The 20103-nt window shown below is 41.1% G+C and overlaps 1 protein-coding gene and 1 long non-coding RNA gene across 4 annotated transcripts; one reads left to right on the plus strand and one right to left on the minus strand.

Annotated features, from left to right (window-relative positions):
- The first annotated feature begins 3548 nt into the window (after window positions 1-3548).
- Window positions 3549-6435, plus strand: LOC127140917 (uncharacterized). 2 transcript variants are annotated; one of them, XR_007811420.1, is made up of 4 exons: window positions 3549-3633; window positions 4941-5073; window positions 5251-5304; window positions 6299-6435. It is a non-coding gene; the product is annotated as an uncharacterized LOC127140917 (long non-coding RNA). The 2 variants fall into 2 exon arrangements; XR_007811421.1 differs by lacking the exons at window positions 5251-5304; window positions 6299-6435 and adding an exon at window positions 5171-5239.
- A 2817-nt stretch (window positions 6436-9252) lies between these two features.
- Window positions 9253-16603, minus strand: LOC108874526 (interferon-induced protein 44-like). 2 transcript variants are annotated; one of them, XM_051068904.1, is made up of 6 exons: window positions 16450-16603; window positions 15918-15956; window positions 15691-15714; window positions 15558-15591; window positions 14162-14363; window positions 9760-9860 (listed from the first exon to the last, which is right to left on the minus strand). In XM_051068904.1, the coding sequence occupies exons 1-6, from the start codon at window positions 16469-16471 to the stop codon at window positions 9795-9797; spliced, it is 387 nt and encodes a 128-aa protein (XP_050924861.1). In that variant the 5' UTR covers window positions 16472-16603; the 3' UTR covers window positions 9760-9794. The 2 variants fall into 2 exon arrangements, with proteins under 2 accessions (XP_018518546.1, XP_050924861.1); XM_018663030.2 differs by lacking the exons at window positions 14162-14363; window positions 15558-15591; window positions 15691-15714; window positions 15918-15956; window positions 16450-16603 and adding exons at window positions 9253-9668; window positions 12053-12170.
- Between the last annotated feature and the right edge of the window lie 3500 nt (window positions 16604-20103).

Consider the following 20103-nt stretch of genomic DNA (forward strand, 5'->3'; position numbering starts at 1 on the left):
TGACATCTATGAAACTCATAAATATGACACAGACACCCGATATATCTTTGAAATTTAGAGAGGTGGTAAATGTAACCCAGAACCCTATATTTAAGACAAAGCCTAGTGTAAACAGTAGTAATGAGATTTTTGAAATTAGAGAACAGATGGTGGAGGAGAATGATGTAGGTTTATCTGTGACAGATCAGAGAACTGTTTCCAATGAGGAAAATGACTTTTTTGATTGGACACCAGATGACATGACTGATCAATATCGTGCATTACAGAAGAGAGAGATTAAGTGGAAAGCATATGGTTTTGATTCTTCGAGACTACGAATTGCAGATTCATGGGCAGGTAAGAACCTATGGTTCCAGCAGGTAACTCATTCTGTAAGATCGGTTAAGAAATTTAATTGCCCATGTATAATGAAGATTCCAGCACCAGGCACATTCGCCTTCAATTTTAGAAACCGCGCCAGAGCCGTTAACCACTGTTTGTCAATCTTCTGCATTATCGTGGCTGTTGTATCAGCAGCAATCAGCAAGAAATACAATGATGGCTTTGTCGGTGAATTTCTTTAAGCCTAGATTTTATTGTTCTTGGTTAGGGGAATTACCATATGTGAATTTACTTGATCAGCATGAAAATATGATAACAGAGGTTCCAGATGCAATGGAAGTAACATCTGTTAGGGCTAAAAGTTGTTTTTGTTCAAATAATACTTATAGTGGGCCTGGAATGTTTGTTGGAATATCAGATTGTGATGAGTATATGATGGATTTGGGTAAGCATGAACATAAGCCTGGTGATAATTTGTATAAGGTGATTTTTCACATACCACGTCACAAACAGAGTAGGATGGTGATGGTACAGAATCAAATCTTGCCTGGAAACGTGACTATTGGAAATTTCAAGGATATCTGGTGGGTTTGTGATGATAAGGCATATATATTTCTACCGTATGGGTGGACAGGATGCTGTTTTATGGCAACATTGAAACTCCCATATGAAGTTCTTACTGTCCAGAAGGGAAAAGCACCTGATGAAGTTCAATCAGATGCTACTTCTGGAAGCAGAACGAAAAGGGAATTGGCGCAATTTCACAATCTGGAGTCGTAACATTGGAGGATAAGTTTAGGTGAGAAGTGGGGCATAGGATTATTTCCATGGTATGGTGTGGTATTTTTGGCAGATCACATTGATAATATTACCTACACCCTACAGGGCTTTGCAAATGAAACCATCAGGGGTTTTAACTACTTGTCAAATACCCAGAGGAGTCACAGATTGATGTTGCTGAAACATGACATGGCTCTAGATTATATTTTGGCCAAACAAGGTGGCCTATGTGTGGCTTTGAATTTAACTGGGGATGCCTGCTATACTTTGATTCCTGATATTGAAGCGTATAAGAGATGCGTTTGGTCCATCAGAGGGAGCTGGATGGTCTGTGAATGCTTGGTTGCAGGAGAAATTAGGACGCTGGGAGCAGTGTTAGTCCAGATTTTGGTGGCAGTTCTTTTATCATTGAGTGTGATGTTTTGTTTTTGTACATTGTTGTTGACCTTTGCGAAGGCTATGATATTGAGATGGGTTGGAGTTGTAATGCCTGGAGAACAAGTTCAGATGCCGTTGTTACAGGGGATTGACACAGATGGTGATGAAAAAGTAGTGATAAAAGGTGAACTGTTGGAGACATATCCATTTTGAATATTTAATCTCATTATAATTTTGATATTTTTATTGTTTTAGTCTTTCACTATAGAGTGATATGTCAAAGGAGGGAAATAGAAAATGTGATTTATAATTTGGAATGATATGATATTGTGAATTTCACATTTATTTATAGGGTTGTATTCTGTATTTGATATTTCAATGTACATCTGTTGTTTTGCAAAAGATACTGGTTGGTGTTTTCTTCCAGAACAATACTGGGGGAAAAGACCACTGTGAGGGTGGTTGATTCTTCGAGGATCCCTATGTGCTGAAGGGATTCAGATACTCAAATATGGACAGTAAGAATGGACTGGAGGACTCTAAAACAAGGACACTGTGATACAATATCCAGAGTCAACACATCATCGATACGCTGCTGAGGAGCTGTTGTGTGACATATTCTTATGTTTTCTTTTTATATATATATTCACATAGTATTGGATTTTGTTTTATTATATTGTAATCTGTGATATTGATAGAGGATGTTTATATGATGGTGATAATCTTAGTAAGACATAATAAGTTTGATTTAGTTTTTGAGCTTTCTTTATTGTAGGAGTAATACATAAATTTAGGATATTTCCTTAGTCTTAATTGTTTGAGGAATGATGTTTTCTGTTATTGGGTAAATACATTGGGACCTCAGATGTTTTCTTTTTTTCTTGATGCCTAGGGAAATTGGGGCTAGGCAGGAAAAGGTCCATTGGAAGGTGCGATGGGTCGACCAGCCTGAAAGTGGACATTGTTTGGATTTTATTTTCTGAGGGTTCCATATGTATTTGCTTGAAGTTATATCCTTACACTAATGATGAAATTTCTCCTTTTAATTGGTCTGGAGTACTGTAAGTGGTCGCCTGAGGCAGAGGGGCCGTGAGAGAATTTTCCTGTCTAGATTGTTTGATGGAAATTTCAGGAATGATAGCTGCTTGACAGGTTTTTCGCTCTCACACTTCATAAAGTTGTAATTATGTTAGGAAGCATGTGTAGGAGGACTGCAAACATGTATGTTTCATTCTTTTATTTTTCGAGACTCTTTTAGTCTCGAAGGGGGAGAATATGTAGTGTCTGACGTTCCATATATGGTTTTTACTCTTTTGCAATGCCTGAAGCTCCATGTATGTCTTTCTATTCTTTTGGCTCATGTTTAGGTTAGTAGCCATGAACATATACATATAAGGGACAGGGAGAGGGCCTTTCCTCCCTTCTCTCTGTTTCTTGGAAAAGTGAGGTCATTGAGTGAGAGCCCGGATGTCTCGCTATAAATCGTAAAGACAACTAACATACATACATATATATATATACATATATATATATATATATATATATATATATACTGATGTTTAGAGCTGTTAGGAGAGAGATCCATATTGGCTCGGATCCTCTCACAGGCTACTGCAGTGCAGTGCTTCTCTTCATCATCTTCACATCATCACCATCAAATATACCACACCACAACTCCTCACCATTTTTCCACAAACACCACAAACAGCTGTTTGTGGAGCTGAAATAGCTCCACACATGACTCTGTTTACGGTCTGTCATTGTGTCTACAGACAGACAGACTGACTGACTGACTGAGCAGCATGCATTACGCATTACGCACTTACCCAGGCAGAAGAAAAAGTAGTTCCCACCAACCGTGTATCATTTAGACAAGATCTCAATAGTTTAATCCCTTTCCACTGTGTTCCTGTTAATAATATACATTCACTCAAATGACTGAAGTATTGATATTTTGATTTAAGAATTGATTTTAGAGCATAAAGATCTGGTATCGGAGGTATCGATATTTCAGTATGGATCTGCACATCACTAGTGACAGGAGTGGAGGGAGTCGTGAAAGGAGGAGTTAGTCTCCCAGCTCTGTATTTAAACAGGTCAGGTATTACACCTGTCAGCTACAGCAGAGTCCTGCTTCCCTCTACAACAGGAAAGGTGAGTAAGTTCATATTTTCATATATCTGAAGACATACTGCAAATCAAATGCAAATCATACTTGCCCTACTTGGTTTGTCATGAGTACAATATCTCTGGACATTAAATTATGGTTTATTTATTGGAATCTGTGAGAAACTTGGCAGTGCCATTACTAAGGAAATAACTGCTTCGTTTAAAAATCTTCTGTATGTGTTAATGTATTTCTGGATCAGGGCTTAACCTACCAAAGAGACCAGTTGTAAAATGTATAAACTCCAAACAGAGGATGTTAAGGTCAGGCCAGGTCCAGCAGAACGGTACCATAAATACATGGCTGTAAAAAGTTTTCCAGCATCTCTGTTCTCGCCACTTTTGACTGAGAATAAAGGCTCACTATGTTAATTAGAAAGCTTCACAAGCAAAGTGCTGATAGATGAACATCAAATTAATACATGAGGAGGAAAGTTGTGATAACGTGTGTCGTGTTATAATGCAGCTATTCTTTGGGAGGCTGTCACCTCTTTTCCAGTTCACTGTGTTAACATCTATCTTCAAATTGTTTCTATCACCTGTCGTTCTGTCTTCCTGGTGTTATGTGGGTCTGAAATGCTCCGAGTTTCTAAGTGTTGCTACCATTGCAATGTTTCCCAGAACAGAACAGGTTTTCCAGTGAAACTGTCACTCTGACATGACAGATACTGGTAATCACACATGACAGAAATCACTTTATCCTACACATATCAGAAGATAGTGATCCAGACCAAGGACAGAAAGGTTAGGCATCCAAAACCACCAGCTGGGGTTAGGGTAAAACCACAGGTGGAGGGACAAGGTGCAGATATCCAGAACATATCCCCAGATAAAGACAGGGTTAGGCATCCCAGCTGAATGTTTAGGGTTAGGATAAAAGAGCAGGTGAGAGATTAGAACACAAACAACCAAGTTAAAGATGGTTATGTTTAATCGTCCAAACCCAGTGAGAAAAAAGAAGAGCCCAGTGCCGAGCATCTTGTCGGCCTGATGTACATGGGGTTTCTTAGAAAAATTAATAATAATAATAATAATAATAATATATAATGTACATAATACAACACACAACCAAAATCTCATGTCAAAAGACATGCAGCAGGGAGGTAAAAGAAGAAAGAAAATAACACAGAAGAAGTTCATCGAGCATCGTTCCTGTTTATCAGAGAAATCTGGCAACAACACACAAAGTTCCCCGTTGGTGCCGTACCAGGTCATTTAGCAGGTAAGTATGAGAAATACTAGTCATACAATGTCTATAAATGTGCTTTTGTATTTCTCCTGTTTTTTATTTAAAGCCTGGTCCATCCTGCTCACAGTCCGCTAAGTCTACTGTCCAACAGCTGCTGCTGCTGATGATGATGATGATGCCTGCTCTGTCCTCTGCAGCCCTGCTGCTGCTGCTGCTGCTTCCTGGGACCCTGACTGAGTGTAAACTTCAAAACCACGAATAAAACATTATTTCAAATGAGTATTATTAGGATTGAATTTCAAAGAATCTCTTTACAAAGTGTCGTCTATCTCTCAGCCCATCCTCCAGTTTCTATTAGTGTGGTGGTGGAGTCACCAAACACCAAACCAGTGACTTACACCACTCGTGGTTTACAGAGGGATCCTGCTGGGTGCACTGAAGAGACTCATGAACTCCAATGCAAACTTTAAGTAAGATCATAAAATCAACTACCACCTAGAACTAGTTGTTGTACACATGACTGTCAGCAATGCTGGAATTACAATACTTTAAAAAACAAAAGCACCTGACAGTGGTTAGTTACACAGTGACTGTAGGTGAGTAAACACTTTATTTAAGAAAAACCTCCACAGGAGGAACTGAATCTGAGCTGAGTGACTCTGTGCAGACTAGAGAATACTGAGCTTTTATTACATGGGTAAATATTTCTGTCTGTCTGTAGAGTTCTGTTCACTGCATGTCTTGGTGGTGGTGTTCAACAGTTTGTTATAATTTATCAGAGAATACACTGTTATGAAACAAAATATTAAAGAATGTACAAAAGACAAAGCTTTGAGTAGGAACAGTGTCTGACAGGGGCCTCGAACAAATAAAGTCAGTGACATACAAATGTTAAAATCCTCTCCGTCCCCCTCATTAAGGAATCTCTGACTAGACAAACATTTTTAATTTCAACACTGCAGCTGCTGGAAACAGTCAACAGTTCACTTTGACTGTAAACTAAACTAGATGTAACGTCACAAATTGATCTCATGTGTGAACACTTTGATCACTTCATCATTCTGCACAATCAAAGCTCAAATATCCAACTGAAGAAAAAAAAAACCTACAAAACATGTTGGAGTGGAGTGGGACTTAAACTGCTCCAAATGAGTGAATGAAATGTTTCCTCATGGACTGCAGTGCATGCTGGGAGGTTTCCCACCCTGCCTCATGTGAGTGGGATCATATAAATACTCAGTCAAACATTAGCCTTTATTTCCAAATGAGCACACGGTTATTCAGGATAACTTCATCCAGGATTAACTAATCAGTCTAAGCTAAATCTTAGCTGGATGAGAATTGTCGAGATCCTTTTTTTGACCTGATTAAACATGTTTTCCTGATTAGTTAAGCCACATTTGAAGAGTACAGCCTCTGTTGATGGCAGCTGTTATAGTGGGTGTAAATTGTTATTCTGTTCAGGTTCACCTACACAGAAGATCCAAACTATGGTCCATACCTGGAGAGTGTGAATGGTGTGGCTGGAAGTGCTGAAGACCACACATACTGGGAGCTCTTGGTGGAGACTCCAGATGACAAAACCATAAGACCTGATGTTGGCAAGTCCACTATGAAAAAGTCTTTCTTCTTGTATTTATACTGCACATCAGATTCTAATACACTGTGTGGATCTCATTTGTAGGTATTGGGTGTTACATTCCCAGCGCAAATGACAAAATCATTCTGAGGTTTTCAAAGTACAACAACCAATGTACAACATGAGATCAGAGCCAGCGCTGGACCTGTCTGTGTACTTCATAAATGAATAAGCAAATAATGTTGATTGATTCTAACTTCTGGATAAATTATGCTTCCATGTGCTGATGTTACTGGTTCGCAAAGGAAAAATCTCACAGGAGAATAAACTTCATTATTGTCTCTTGAATGTAAAATGTTTCTTTGATTTCCATTCACCTCCACTGTCAGTGTCAAACAGAACGACATGTTACCTGAAGACTTTAACACAATCCCAGCCTGCCTGTGGTCCACAGAAAACAGGCTAATGCATGGCTGTAGATTTGGATACAGACAGTTCCAACATGTCCCTACTAGTGTCAAAGTATCACTGACATGGACCTAATGATGTTTTACCTGATCTCCAACGATCTTTCCATTTTAGCGTCACAACTTTGAACTTTGAAAGACAGGGAGGAATGATTACAGTGAGCAAAACCTACTCCACTGTTCATGTGGACACCTGACTATTGTTAGAAGACAGACTTAACTTCATCTCTTATGTTTAATTTATAATAACATTTAACAGTTTTTAAACCACTCATGTTTTGCTGGTAACATTTGCATCTGCAAATCAATATTTGCCTCTGAGATGTGGTTAAATAAAAGTATAAAGTGTTGTAAAACAGAAATAATCCAGTACATAAAATTTGAATTTAAGTACAGTACCTAGTACCAATCAACCATTGCTCAGTCTCAGCATCACCAACATCTTCAAGTTTGCACCTTTTTATTTTATACTCTACACCAACTGATTTCAGTTCAGGAATTCCATGTGTTAAATATTAAAAAACACTGAAACCATATGCCTCTTCTTACAGAGCAAGGAAAAAAGAGCCAACAAGACTAATCAGATAGTTCATTCACACTGTGACTGTAAAAGTGTTTAATACAGACAAATGAAGGCATAGAGGCAGCTACATTCAAACAGACAAGTATCACCATCCCGCAGCATGTCCTTCAGTAAGCAAACAGATTTTCTAAACACCAGTCATCCTCTAACTGCTCTGCATGTCGTCTAATATGAGACAGTGGAAGAATCTGCCAGTGTCATATCAATATTTGCTTCTTTTCTAACAAAAGATTAGTTACCTAAACATCTGTATCACAGTCAACTGGGTTCTTTAAAGGAGCTACTTTTTGCTTCGATGATAGCTTTATATTCTAAAATATAAAACATACTCTGGTTTGTTTAAGACTTTTTTGTTTCAAGAAAAACCATCAAATGACAAGGTGTGTCCAAACTTTTGACTGGTTCTGTATATTAATGTCACATCCTGAGTCCCTGAACCTCTGAGCCTGAACACAGAGCTGAGGGTCTAAAGAGGAAAATGGTTCAGTCAGTATATTGTTGGAAAACTAGTGAAAACATGTTGATAGTGAACATTTTAAAATGCTCAAATGAGTAGAATAAAAAGTTGATCACAAACTTTGGATGTGATATAATGTAAATCTATGACCAAAAGTAAAAAATGACGACAGTGAGAGTGTTTGTCTATAAATACAACAGCAGAAGCTGAGCAGCAGATGTGGACACTGAGCTGTGTTTAGGTTCACCTCTTTCTGAATGACCTCAGACACGTTTAATAATTGTACTGATCAGATCACACACAGTAAACTGACTGTCAGAGATCTGAGAGGAGGTCATTTCCTGTTTGTTAGACATGGTGAACATGTTAGATGTGATAATGTCATAAATAAAATGTTACAAAGCCACAACCAGTTTGTATCTCATCACCATCTTTAATGCCTCCCATGAGTTTATAGTACCACACCCTAACCCTAACCCTAACCACCCCTCAGTGTGATGAAGGATTCTCAGTGTAGTTGACTGATAATCCAGACCTTCCATCTCCATGGCTCCTTGTTCTTCTCTTATCTTTAGTCACAACTGTCTCATTCAGTTTCTAAACTAAACTGGGTCAAAGTATTAGTAGATATTTCACACCTCAAATTAAATACACCAGACAGTTCAGAAAACACAGACTCTGCTGTGAAGTGATGTTTAGCTGCACTGAACAACCCTGTCTCCTCAAAGGACTGTTAGACACAACTGAAACAGCACATATGTTTGATTGGAAACACCACCTCTGTTATTATTGATAGGGTGATCAATGAACAGATGTGTCCAGCTGCAGACGACCTTTCTGTACTATACTGTTTCAGTGTTGTTGTAGGTGATGTGTTTCAGCAGAGGACAGGAACTGTTGGTGGCTCCATTGTGCCAATAAAACAAGAGAAAATGATACTGTAGATCTTTGACACTATTTTAAAGGGTAATGTGTATAAAATACATACAGAACTAAAGAAGACTTACACTCAGAAACACTGGGTTCCATTGATCCATCATCAGTCATGGACCACAGAGCTCTGGAAATGGTGCACAGCAGTGATGAGGATCTGTGGCTCCATTTTTACATTACTCTGTGAGTCGTTGACCTCTCAGAGCAAACACAAGCATTATAATCATACCTGTTCTCCAGCAGCAGCAGTGTCTTCAACATGTGTTTACTGTCTTTACTGATGAGGACGTCTTTACTCAGAGTGAAAGCAACATTTTAAACATTTTAACAAACATCTGTAACCACCGCTGCAAAAAACAAAAATAATGATCATAAAAAATGTAAAAAAAACAATTGAAATAAGTAATAGCAGCATATTTAATAGCCAAGCGTTAACATGATTGAAATGTTGCCATCAGTGTTGTCAAATAATGAATATATTTTGTATCTGTGACTTCATCAGTGTGCAGTTACCTCACTCCTACATGATGTATGTATAACTGTATCAGTACAGTCCTCCCTGTGGGAAGTGAATGCAGGAAAGGATGAACTCCCATCAGACACAGACAGCTGCAATAAAAGCAAACTGATGACACTGAACATGTAAATATGTTTCACATGTCCTCAATGAAGTCGTCTCCAAAGTGGATCATGAGTCTCAGAGCGCTCAGGATCAGAGAGTCCACGTCATCATCGATCTCGATCTCATCACTGTAGTTCTTCACCGGACAGATGCAGTTCATTGGGATTCCCACAGCTGAGCTGAAGTCTTTCATCTGATGTTAAAGAAACAACGTTCTGACCTCTGCTCATCTGGAGACAACATTTAGAAAACTCAATCACACCATCGTCGACAGAACAACTCACCTTCTTCCTCAGGTGTTTGCTCTTATAGACGTTCTTCAGATCCTTTTCGATTTCACCACAGGCTGTGTCGATGTTGGTGACGATCGCCATCTGAGGAATTCCTGCAGACACAGAGATTAGCTCAGTGTTCTGAGTAGAGCTGCAGATTATTTTCACTAACGACTGATCTGCTGAGGCTCACTGAGATCTGGTTTCAGGGTATCTGATGCTTCAGATGTTTAAGTTGAACTGGAGACCTGGTCTTTAAACTAATGTTTGTCTGACTGTGACTGTCTCTGGTTAAACTGACGGCTGTTCCAGATGTTCCACATGTCAAACAGTTTAACACATAATGATGGTTGTAGCTGCTTTTTAAAAGATCCCGACAGTGTTGATGCCTTTAATCTTCTTCTGTCTCTGCAGCTCAGAATATCATGAGGCAAGATAGAAACTAAACCCTCTGGTGTTTTACATTAGAGACATAATTACTGGGATTATAAACACAACATTCTGACATTACTTTCACTTTTAAAGTGGTTCTGGTCTGGTTCATGCACCTAATTTTGAAAAAAAAAAAAAAAAAAAATTGGTTTGGAACCCAAAAAGCTGCTTCTCAGCTGGAACCAAAAAATAGTGTGTGAAGTGTGAACCATGGTGACATCAGTGGGTGTGTCCTATTTTACAGGTCACTGTTTCCATGGTGCATAATTATTGTAGTGCCCTGCTACAAATGATAATATTTTGTTTCTTTAAACATGTGTTTGGTTAACAAGTATGCAGTATATTTTGAAATATCGTTTGTCAAGTTGCTGCTGTTGTGAAATAAGTTTGCATTAATATGGAGAAATTCATAATGGTACTTTATTTGGGAAGGTAGTAAAATGTCCCATGTTCTTAACGGTCTGTGAATGTTTCATGATGTTCCCTCTTTAATTGAGTAACCAGGTGTCAATCTATTATTAGCCAATCCGTGCCTGTCAAAGGTGAGCGTCAATTACCTACCGGATTCTGAGAAGGGGGTGGGACTAAAAAAAGAAAGGAGACGAGGCTCGGGCTAGTAACGGGAGAAAGGAGGGAAAGAATAAGACACAACGAAGGAGCTAGTTGAGGTATTTGAAAGTGTTTAAAGCTACTGTTGTTACGGAAACTTAAAACCGGAGGTTTTATTGTGTGTTATCCGTCACAAAATGTAAGAGTGAGCCATGTTTGGAGCTGTTTCAGCCGGAAACTATACTAAATGTCGGCGACGCCATTTTCTGTTGTGTATTAATGCTGGTTAGCCTCGTTCCCGCTAATGAGGAGAAGAAGGAGACGGTGTGTGTGAGGGAGAATATTTTGCGCCGAGGTTTCTGGGTGAGTATGGACATTATGTGAACTGGTGACAATATGAACAGTGTCTGGGAATGAATAGTGAGTTTATTAGTTTTGTGAATTTCTGCATAGTGTGCCCCAAGCCTACATGCTGCCGCCACGCATGCTGCTACTGCTGCTGCTGTAGAGGGCGCTCGGGACTTCGCTGCTGCCAGAGGACGTGCTGTTGCACATGGACATGTCCTCAGGACTGGTTTCTCCATCTCATATCACCTTTCTTCACTGAACAGAGGGTTTGAGGAAAGTGCTGCTAACCATTTCTGAATTTCCAAGGATTAGTGAGTACAACGACATGGTACCATAACTGAGTTTTACAAAACCCCAGGTATTATTATTTTATTTTATTGACTTATAGAGTCACCAGGTCATTTCAAAGGGTGATTGGTTTTCTGTTAATAAACATCTCATGTTGTTGCAATGTATATTTGTGTTTGAATGTGGTATTGGCAGGGCTATGGTGTGTTAAAGGTTTGCGTGGGACGTTGTAAGCTCACATAGACAGTCTAGCTATAAAATCAGCTAACCAGGCCTCTCTGCACCCTAGGCAGGGTCGTATGCTCTCGTTAACATATATCCCAAAGTTAATATTTTAGTAGACTCCCTCCAATTCACCTTCCATGCTTAAGGTGTTAACAGGTGTAAAGGGGTTTGCCATGACGAATCTGTAGCAAATGAGAGTTGAGTGGGAGGGCTACATTATAGTGGTTTCACTCAAAACTGGTGGAAAACACAGGCTGGTTCACTGGATAGAACCAAGGTTTCAAGAACTCTGAACTGAACCAGTTCAAGAACGAGCTAATTTGTTGGAGAGGAAGCAGGAAACTTCACTGTCAGTGACTGCTTCATAGTTGTGAATCAGGAGCTTCAGTGTTTGGAGTCATCAGCAGGTGAAGTTCAGGAGGCTGTGGCTCTTCATTCAATGTGTCACATGCATTTAACTTACATTTCATAGACTTCAGTTTCTGCTTCTCACACAACAGAAGCTGACCAGACTGAGTGACTTTAGACTTTAGTTGTCAACCAATGTTGAACCTGAAAATGAATTCACAAGGATTCACAGAGGAACTGCTGGGTGAATTTAATTTGATAAATCCTTAGTCATGTAAGAGACAGTGACTGTGAGTAAATCCTCCTTCCTTTTCTGATTTGATGAGTTTTATACTGAAACACACACACATCCAGTGTCTCCAGTGACCAGTCTGATGTGTCATGTCATGTGATTCAGTGAAGGGTTCGGCTCAGTGAACTCTGAATTGCCTTGAATATTTCATTTGCTCTTGTGGATAAAATCACCAAAGAAGCAGCAGATTGAAGCCACACAGTCCAAGACACATTGTTCTAATCCTGTTACATTAATATACAACTAAATATCAACAGCAATGATACTGAACTTATCAGTAAAATGTTCACAGACAAGGTGTTTGTTGTCCAGATTATGTTTCCTATAAGACGTCTCTGTGGGCCGTGTGGGACAGGATTGTGTGAAGGTCAGGACAGTCACTGAGTATCAACCACCAAGCAAACCAAAAGGAACTTTAGTTGGTTATTATAGCAGTTTCTTCATTACAGTCATGTTCCCTGTCACTGAACTGCTCAAGGCCAAGGTGAAATTTGATTGGTCGGCTGACACTGATTTTAAGGGGGGAGGAGTGACAGCCCCTGGCTAACTGTCTTTTAAGTTGTCTTCAATGTCTAGACTCTCAACTGCCCAGCAACCCTGAGTCTCAGGTGCCCAGTTGTGTCGAACCCTTCCTGTCCAGTCATCCTGAGGCCGGGCTGGCCACCAGCTCAGAGCCTCAGTTCTCCCGAGCCTCATTTGCCCTGTTGACCGCCCAGTCGACTGCTCCTGTGTCACCTGGTCTGGTTGACATCTCACCTGTTCCAGTGTCATGGGGTCCAGTCAAAGTTTCATCAGTTCCTGAGTTATCTGTCCTAGCCAGAACAGAGCATCGGGGCCCTGGTCGATATCCGGTTTCTTCCTGTGTCGGCTTTACACATGAGTTCTTGGATCAAAGTCTCGGCTGCCCCTGTGTTGACCACCACAGCTGACCTGTTCCAGCGTGAGGGTTTTTGGTCAAAGAGTTTCTTTTGTAGTCACCGCTCCCTGAACTCTAGTTGACGGTCTGGCTGACACCTGCACCTTATCTCCAGTTAGTGGCCCAGCTGACACCTGTACCTTGGCTCCTGTCTCCCTGCCCGACACAGCTCAGATCTACAGCTGACGCTGGTTATGGTCATGTGTCTGATGGGTACGTTTCAGTGGTCTGAGAGATCCAGAGGACCTGGACTCATTATCGTGGGCTCTGTGTTCCCTTTGTCAGACACAGGTTCCAGTGTTGATGTCCGATGGATGGGGTTGGCAGACTACTGAAGACCTCCATCTTAAGGCAGGGCGTGTGATGACCCCTCCCACTCTGCCTGCTTTTGCAGATAGTGGGAGTTGGGTGGTAGGTGGAGATGGGAGGCTCGTCTGCTCATACCTGCCCTGTGTGGCCTCCCTTTTTGTTCTTCCTACAGTCAGTATGGCCCAGCATCCGTTAGAGTTGATCCTCTTAACTGGTCATTTGACCTTTGACTTGGTCATGTACTCCTCAGTGTGCACATGGGTGATCTGGTTTGGGGATGAAAGGTTCCTCTGTATTGGTTTCTTATCACTGGATGATGGGAAACCAGGATGGGGGTTCAGGCCATCTTTTTTAGATTTTATTCTTACTTGTACCCTGATGCGGTCTCTGGTTCATGTCTGTTTACCTCTCCCTCACCATGTTTACCCCATCCCCCCACCCCCCTCTCGCCCACCCTGAGTCCGGTTCTGCGGAGAAGTGTTTCCTTGCCACAGCTGCTTAGTGCTGCTCATGGTGAATCTGTTGGGTCTCTCTCTGTAAATTTTATAAGATAAAGAGTACGGTCTATATGTACAGAGCCTCCAGATAACTTCCGTTGTGAATTGGCGCTATATAAATAAAATTGACTTGACCTAACATGAACTCTTTAACAGCCTGATCACAGATGCCATGCTTAATGTTGCAACACAAATCTAAAGTTTTCTTACTTGTCTGGTGAAGCTTGTGTCAGAGGTGGTTGCACTGGCTGCAGCAGGAATAGTTGTCCTGCCTCGCATGACGGTGCTGACAGAGTTGATGAAGCTGGACTTTCCGCCTCCGACAGGCCCGTACAGAAGAATTCGCAGATGTTTAATGTCTCCGTTTTCAGGCCTGTACTCCTGCACATACTGAAGATCCCTCTGTTTCTCTCTGTTAAAAAATGGATATTTCAGATTTAATGAATCATTTTAACAACTTATCAGCTTGCATTGATAACACAGACATGCAGCAAATAAAATGAAGTAAAACAAAATAAACAAAAACAAACAAAATGACCAAACTAAAGAAAGGTTAAAGTAAAACAGTGTGCACTTTTTGGTTTTTAAAGTTTCCTTTCAGAAACTAAAATTTTAAAAATTAGATAAAAGGGTTATTTGATTTTAAAAAACACAAATCAAATAATTTTCTGTTTGTATCATGAAAGAAAACTGTAACTGAAAACTTACCTTTTAAATTATTTTTTAAATGTGATTGAAACTGTGAGACTGTAGGGGGTGCTGTTGCTCAGATGTTCATTAGGATTAAAGTCAGTCAGTCTTTGAAACAGGTGAGAGAAAGGTTAAATACCTGACATTAGCACAGAAAGGTCACACTGTCTGATGACCGTCACTCAACACAAAGCACCTGACAAATACTGAGTGATGTATTTATTTCCAGGTACAGGCTGAATGTGACAGAACAGAGTGAAAATCATCAGAAACTGTGACTCTGTGCTAAACAGAAATAGTCAGCATCTCAATGCTGTTGTGCATTTTCTTTCTTTCACCTGTTTAAAGACTGAATCACACTAAGAGCAACAACCACAAGCACAGGGTGACATCCATGCAACAGCGCCCCCCTGTGGCCACTCTTCATGGTGTAACACCTGCTGACTGGTTTGAAGAGATCAACAAACAAACATGGCCGTCAGGTTTGTGGATAAACTGAAGTGTATTCGCTGGTCGAGATGGAGGCAGTTTGTTGTGGTGTAGACATTAATCAGTGTGTTATGTGTTAACAGTTGGAGACAGCTGGTAAAACTGCACTTCTTCTCTTTATATACCATCCTCCACACTGACAGGTCCAATGAGTGGTGGAGTGTTAAAATGCAGTTTTAGTCTCATCTGGCTGCAGGACTCTGTGTGGTGTCAGGAAAGTTTAGGGTCTTTTACAGAGTCACCACCATGGAGGTGTGATGGAGAGCTGGACACTGAGCCAACACTCAGCCTCACTGCTAAAACTCCATCATAACAGAGACGTCTGTTAAACTGTTGGAGAAGAGAGTTTCAACAGTTTTACAGACGTCATCACAATATGGGCCAACAGGGGAAACACTGAGCACTGAGCATGGGTCAGTAAACTCACCCCCAAGATATTTTCCTCCAGGGTTCCTTAAAAGCTGAAAAGAAATGAGGAAATGTTTGAGGAGAAGTTCATCAACACAGATCATCACTGTGTCTTAATAATGAGAAATCAAGATAAAGACTTCATATCTTACTGGGAGAAGGCGTAGGTTCAGGTTCTACAAGAAAAACATGTAGGAAACATGTAAACATGGTGTGAAGTCTGAACACAAAGTAAAATGAAAATACTGCAGAGTAACACTGACTCAGAGTTTAAACTCTGTTGAGTTTCTGCTGAATTTTCTTGTTTGAGTTTCTAAAATCAAAGTTTACAGTTAGAGAGAAACGCTGCAGCACCAGCATCACCTGATGTGGCTCTTACCAGGTTCAGACTCAATGAATGGCCACCACCAGGATTTCCCTGTAGAGAGAAAAGACGACATAAAGAAGATCATGTACAACATGTTCCAGAGCTGACATCTGAATGAACAGTGTGTAAACCAACATCTGAGACTGCTGGTTAGAAAACAGTGACTCTCATTAGTTACTAACTGATTCTGAATCTGTTCAAACACTGACCTGTCTCCTGACCCTCGATCTGACTGTAGTTTTAATGATCAGGGACAATCAGCACTGCATCACGTCTCCTCTGGCTGCTTCACAATAAAAGCCTCTGTGTCTGTTGAAAGCTTTTATTGTGAAGCAGCAGCAGCAGTCATGTAACTCAGCTCTGAGGTGGTACAGACACACTGCACATAATGATCTGTTATCTGACTCGTCTTCAAACAAAATCTGACTTCAGTCTAAACAGAGTAGAACCATGTTTGCAGTGATCAACAACAACAGTCCATCAGTCATCACACCTCACTGAGTAAACTGAATAAAGTGAATAATGAGAAGAGAAACATCCTTACTGCGTCTGCGTCGCTCTGCCATCCTCCTCCTCCTCCTGTTGTAGTTCTGCAGCAAAGTGGAGAACAGTGAAATCAGACTGGTTTTATATCGAGGTTCCTCCCTCTCTACAAACCATGTGACTTAAAATAAATCCATCGCTTCGTAGAAACATCTCTGGCTTTCACACACACACACACACACACACACACACACACTTGTCCTCAGCCTCTTACCCCAACCCCATCCATCAGAGCTGAACCCTAAAACCAGGTCTTTACCCCCAAACACACTTTTAAACCTGCGGGGTTGAGTATTTTAGTCTCCACAAAGCTGTCTGACTCCACAAGTATAACGGACTCCCACTTTTCAGACCTCGTGCACACACACACACACACACACACACACTCCCTTGTTCACCTATATTTGTGGGGAGTCATGGTTTGAGAGAAGCTGTGTGATTTCTTCAAAGTCACATGGAACAGGAATCAGCCAATGATAACAGAGGGAGGGACCCTTATATAAAGAGTCTGTGGCTCATGTTTGTTTCCACTTCTCTGCAGAGCTGCGACAGAGAGAGGATGAAGAGGAGACAGCAGCACTCAGGTGAGGATTCCTCTGATCACATTACTCAGTAAACAGTGCTGAGACTCAGAGTGTTAGAGTTAGAGGCTGTGAGACTGATGAGTGTCCAACGTTTGTGTCTGGAGGTTTTTTCTCTTTAAGACTGAAGTGATTCTCACAGGACAGATTGACTGTTTCAGAGCTTTGAACATCAGGAACAGACACTGTGTGTCTTGCTGAGGTGAAATGAAGTGGGACCTCAGTGTGGTCACATACGGACCCCTCTTCTCTCATTTACCTTCCTGAACAGAGCGTCTGAACCCACAGGTGAATTCAGGTGCAGATGCTCTTTAATCCTTTTGAGAATTCAGTTGACCTCAACCTTTCAGGTTGATGTGAAAGTGGCGTTGATGACTTCAGTCAGCGACCTGTGGCTGAGATAGAGACCACCAAACCAAACTGTCATCCAGCAGAACAGACCCCCTCCCTGGATCACCCTCATCAAAACATTTCCCAGGAAAATGATGTTTGGCCTCGTTAATGAATCTGTCTGAGTTGGACTGAGCTGCTGAAACCCCTTTTACTGTCTTTTATTAATGTCTTTCAGACGACGTGTCTTCTCATGCAGTAGTGTCCTGCTCTGATCAGTAATTGATCAGGTGTTGATTGTCAATCATTGCAGCAATGTGTGCGATATCATAGCTGACAGACCTGAGACCAGCTGATTTGACTTGCAGGTATCTGAGCGACGGCCTCACATGAAATGAGGCCCCCATCTCATCGTGGACCCTACGAGCAGCACATGCTCTGTGTTTAGACCGGGTATCTGTATTTAAAGGTCTCATCCAGTAATTTTCCACTGTTGCTTACACACCATATTTACTGATTAATACCTCAGGCATCGTTGGATCATGAGCAGCGTTATTGCTTACAGGGTGAACTTCTGTAATCACACGTCACACCTGTGTCCACAGCTGAAGGTACCTCTGTTGATCCAGATGACCGATCACCAGATGATATGGAGACGACATCATCAAATCCTGATGGCGACACACAGGTGAGTTTACTTCCTGTTTGTAAGAAAACTTGTTTCACTCCTCCGCGGTGGAAAGTAACTGATTACATTTACTCATGTACTGTAACTAAGAGCAGTCAGATACTCGTACTTGAAGTATCAACACTTTATTATATTACTTTACTATGTTACTTTTATTATAGACTCCGTACTGGAATGACAAAATAAGTTCTGGGTTGACTTGCGATTGGTAGTGTTGAGTGTTGATCTGTCCGGGATGTACCCCACCTCTCCCCCCCATGTCAGCTAGGATTGGCTCCATCCCCCATGACCCTTATGGATAAGTGATATAGATAATGGATGGATGAATCAAACCTTCTTCTGCATCAGAAACGAGTGGGATAGGTCATTGAACAGAAATGTAATGTGTATGTTTACTGCAGCAGCTCTGAATCCAGAAGCTGCTCAACCAGGTGAAGCAGTCGCCATGGTTCACCTGTGTGTCCAACACACACACACACACACACACACACACACACACACACACATACACACCTGGTCTAAGTCCTTTGTCCTGAATCACTTCTCTCTGTCCACAGGAGTCAGACTCAGACCATCAGACACTCTCAGTGGAGTGTCCAAAATGTGGGAGCAACATTCAGGTGCCAGTTGATGCTGGGGTGGAGGTCACAGATAAATATCAGCCAGCCTCCTCCAACCAGAACAGGACCTGTGGAGAGGTGAGAGTGAGAGTCAGGCTTTTACTGAGCTGTGGGATCAGAGAGAATCTGAAACATGAACGTTCAGAAACAGAGTTTACAGTCTGTAACAGAGGTGAAGAAACAGGACTAACGTGTCTGAACGTGGGAACATCTTCTTTAAACAGACTAGGACCAAGACCAGAGTTTGATACTTGGACCTGGTTCTGGTTCTTCTGACCTGGTCTGGACTGAACTGAACTGTCTTGAGTACCAGCCTGTCTGGACCTCAGCTGATTGATCTGATTTGATTTCTGTACTGATCAATAGAGGCTCTCTGGTCCTTCCTCCACCTTCATCTGCAGTAAACCTCCATCAGTCAGAGCTCTGGAGACTTTAATGATCCATACGTAAAACAGTTACAGTGTTCTGGTCTGTGACCTCCGAATGTTTAACATGTCTTCATGTCTTCAGGACTGGGGTGTCACTGAGTGAGGACCAAGTGAACCTGGACGAGGTCTTACAGGAACTGAGAGGCTTGATACCAGATCAACTGTATTCATGTATGTACAATAATTTACATTTATTGTTCTAACATGTTATTTTGATAAAACAGCTTGAGATCTCCTGATTAGTCCTCAGGATCAGGATCAGGATCACTCTGAACTCAGTCAGAGATTTTTTATGATGGAAGAAGCCTCACTCTGTGACACCACCATACATTAGTGTTTCTATATTTCAACAACTGCTACAGGAGTGAGACCTCCTCTCTAATGCACCATCAGCTGATCTCAGGTCAGTTTCAGGAGTTAAACTTTGATCCAGATCAGATCAATCAGTTAAACTGATCAGTTTTTGTAGCTTTGAATCAGGACGTTCAGTTTGGATCAGAGAGCTGATGGTTTTAGTCTCTACAGCTGTTTCCTCACAGGACAGACTGAATCTACATGGATTCAGTATCAGAGTCTCTGTCAGCAGAGTCTCTGTATTAAAGGACTCCGATCTGAACCTGATCAGGACTTCCTCTGATCATACCATGTAAAACTTTAACACTCTCTGTCTGTTTTCCCTGCAGCTGCTGAACGTTTGGTGACGACGAATGAAAAAGATCCCAGAAAACTCTGAACATCTGGTGGACCTCGTAGGTCATATGAAGGAACATCTGAAGAGTTTGAAGGAACATTTCAAACCTCAAAAATCTAACAAAGGTTATCACATTATTTATTCATTTATTCATCACTGAGAAACCAGCACACCACTCCTCTGAATACTCTGTTATATTTACACTGAATTCATGACCACGGTCAGGTCAGGAGTCCAGCAGGTCTCAGCTCAGAGAAAAGGTTCAGCTTTATTCAGGATCAGCAGACTGAAGCCGGCAGAGATAAACAGGACGTGAA

This window comes from Lates calcarifer, unplaced genomic scaffold (genome assembly GCF_001640805.2).
Source record: "Lates calcarifer isolate ASB-BC8 unplaced genomic scaffold, TLL_Latcal_v3 _unitig_5448_quiver_928, whole genome shotgun sequence".
NCBI lineage: Eukaryota > Metazoa > Chordata > Actinopteri > Centropomidae > Lates > Lates calcarifer.

Bases quoted from the DNA above. Each gene is read 5' to 3' on its own strand.
- LOC108874526 (XM_051068904.1), bottom strand. From the start codon at position 16,471: ATGGCAGAGCGACGCAGACGCA. The intron at 15,592-15,690 runs GTAAGATATGAA...ATTTCTTTTCAG, and splicing joins TGAACCTACGCCTTCTCCCA to CTTTTAAGGAACCCTGGAGG. The intron at 9,861-14,161 runs GTAAGAAAACTT...CTGTGTCTGCAG, and splicing joins ACACAAGCTTCACCAGACAA to GAATTCCTCAGATGGCGATC.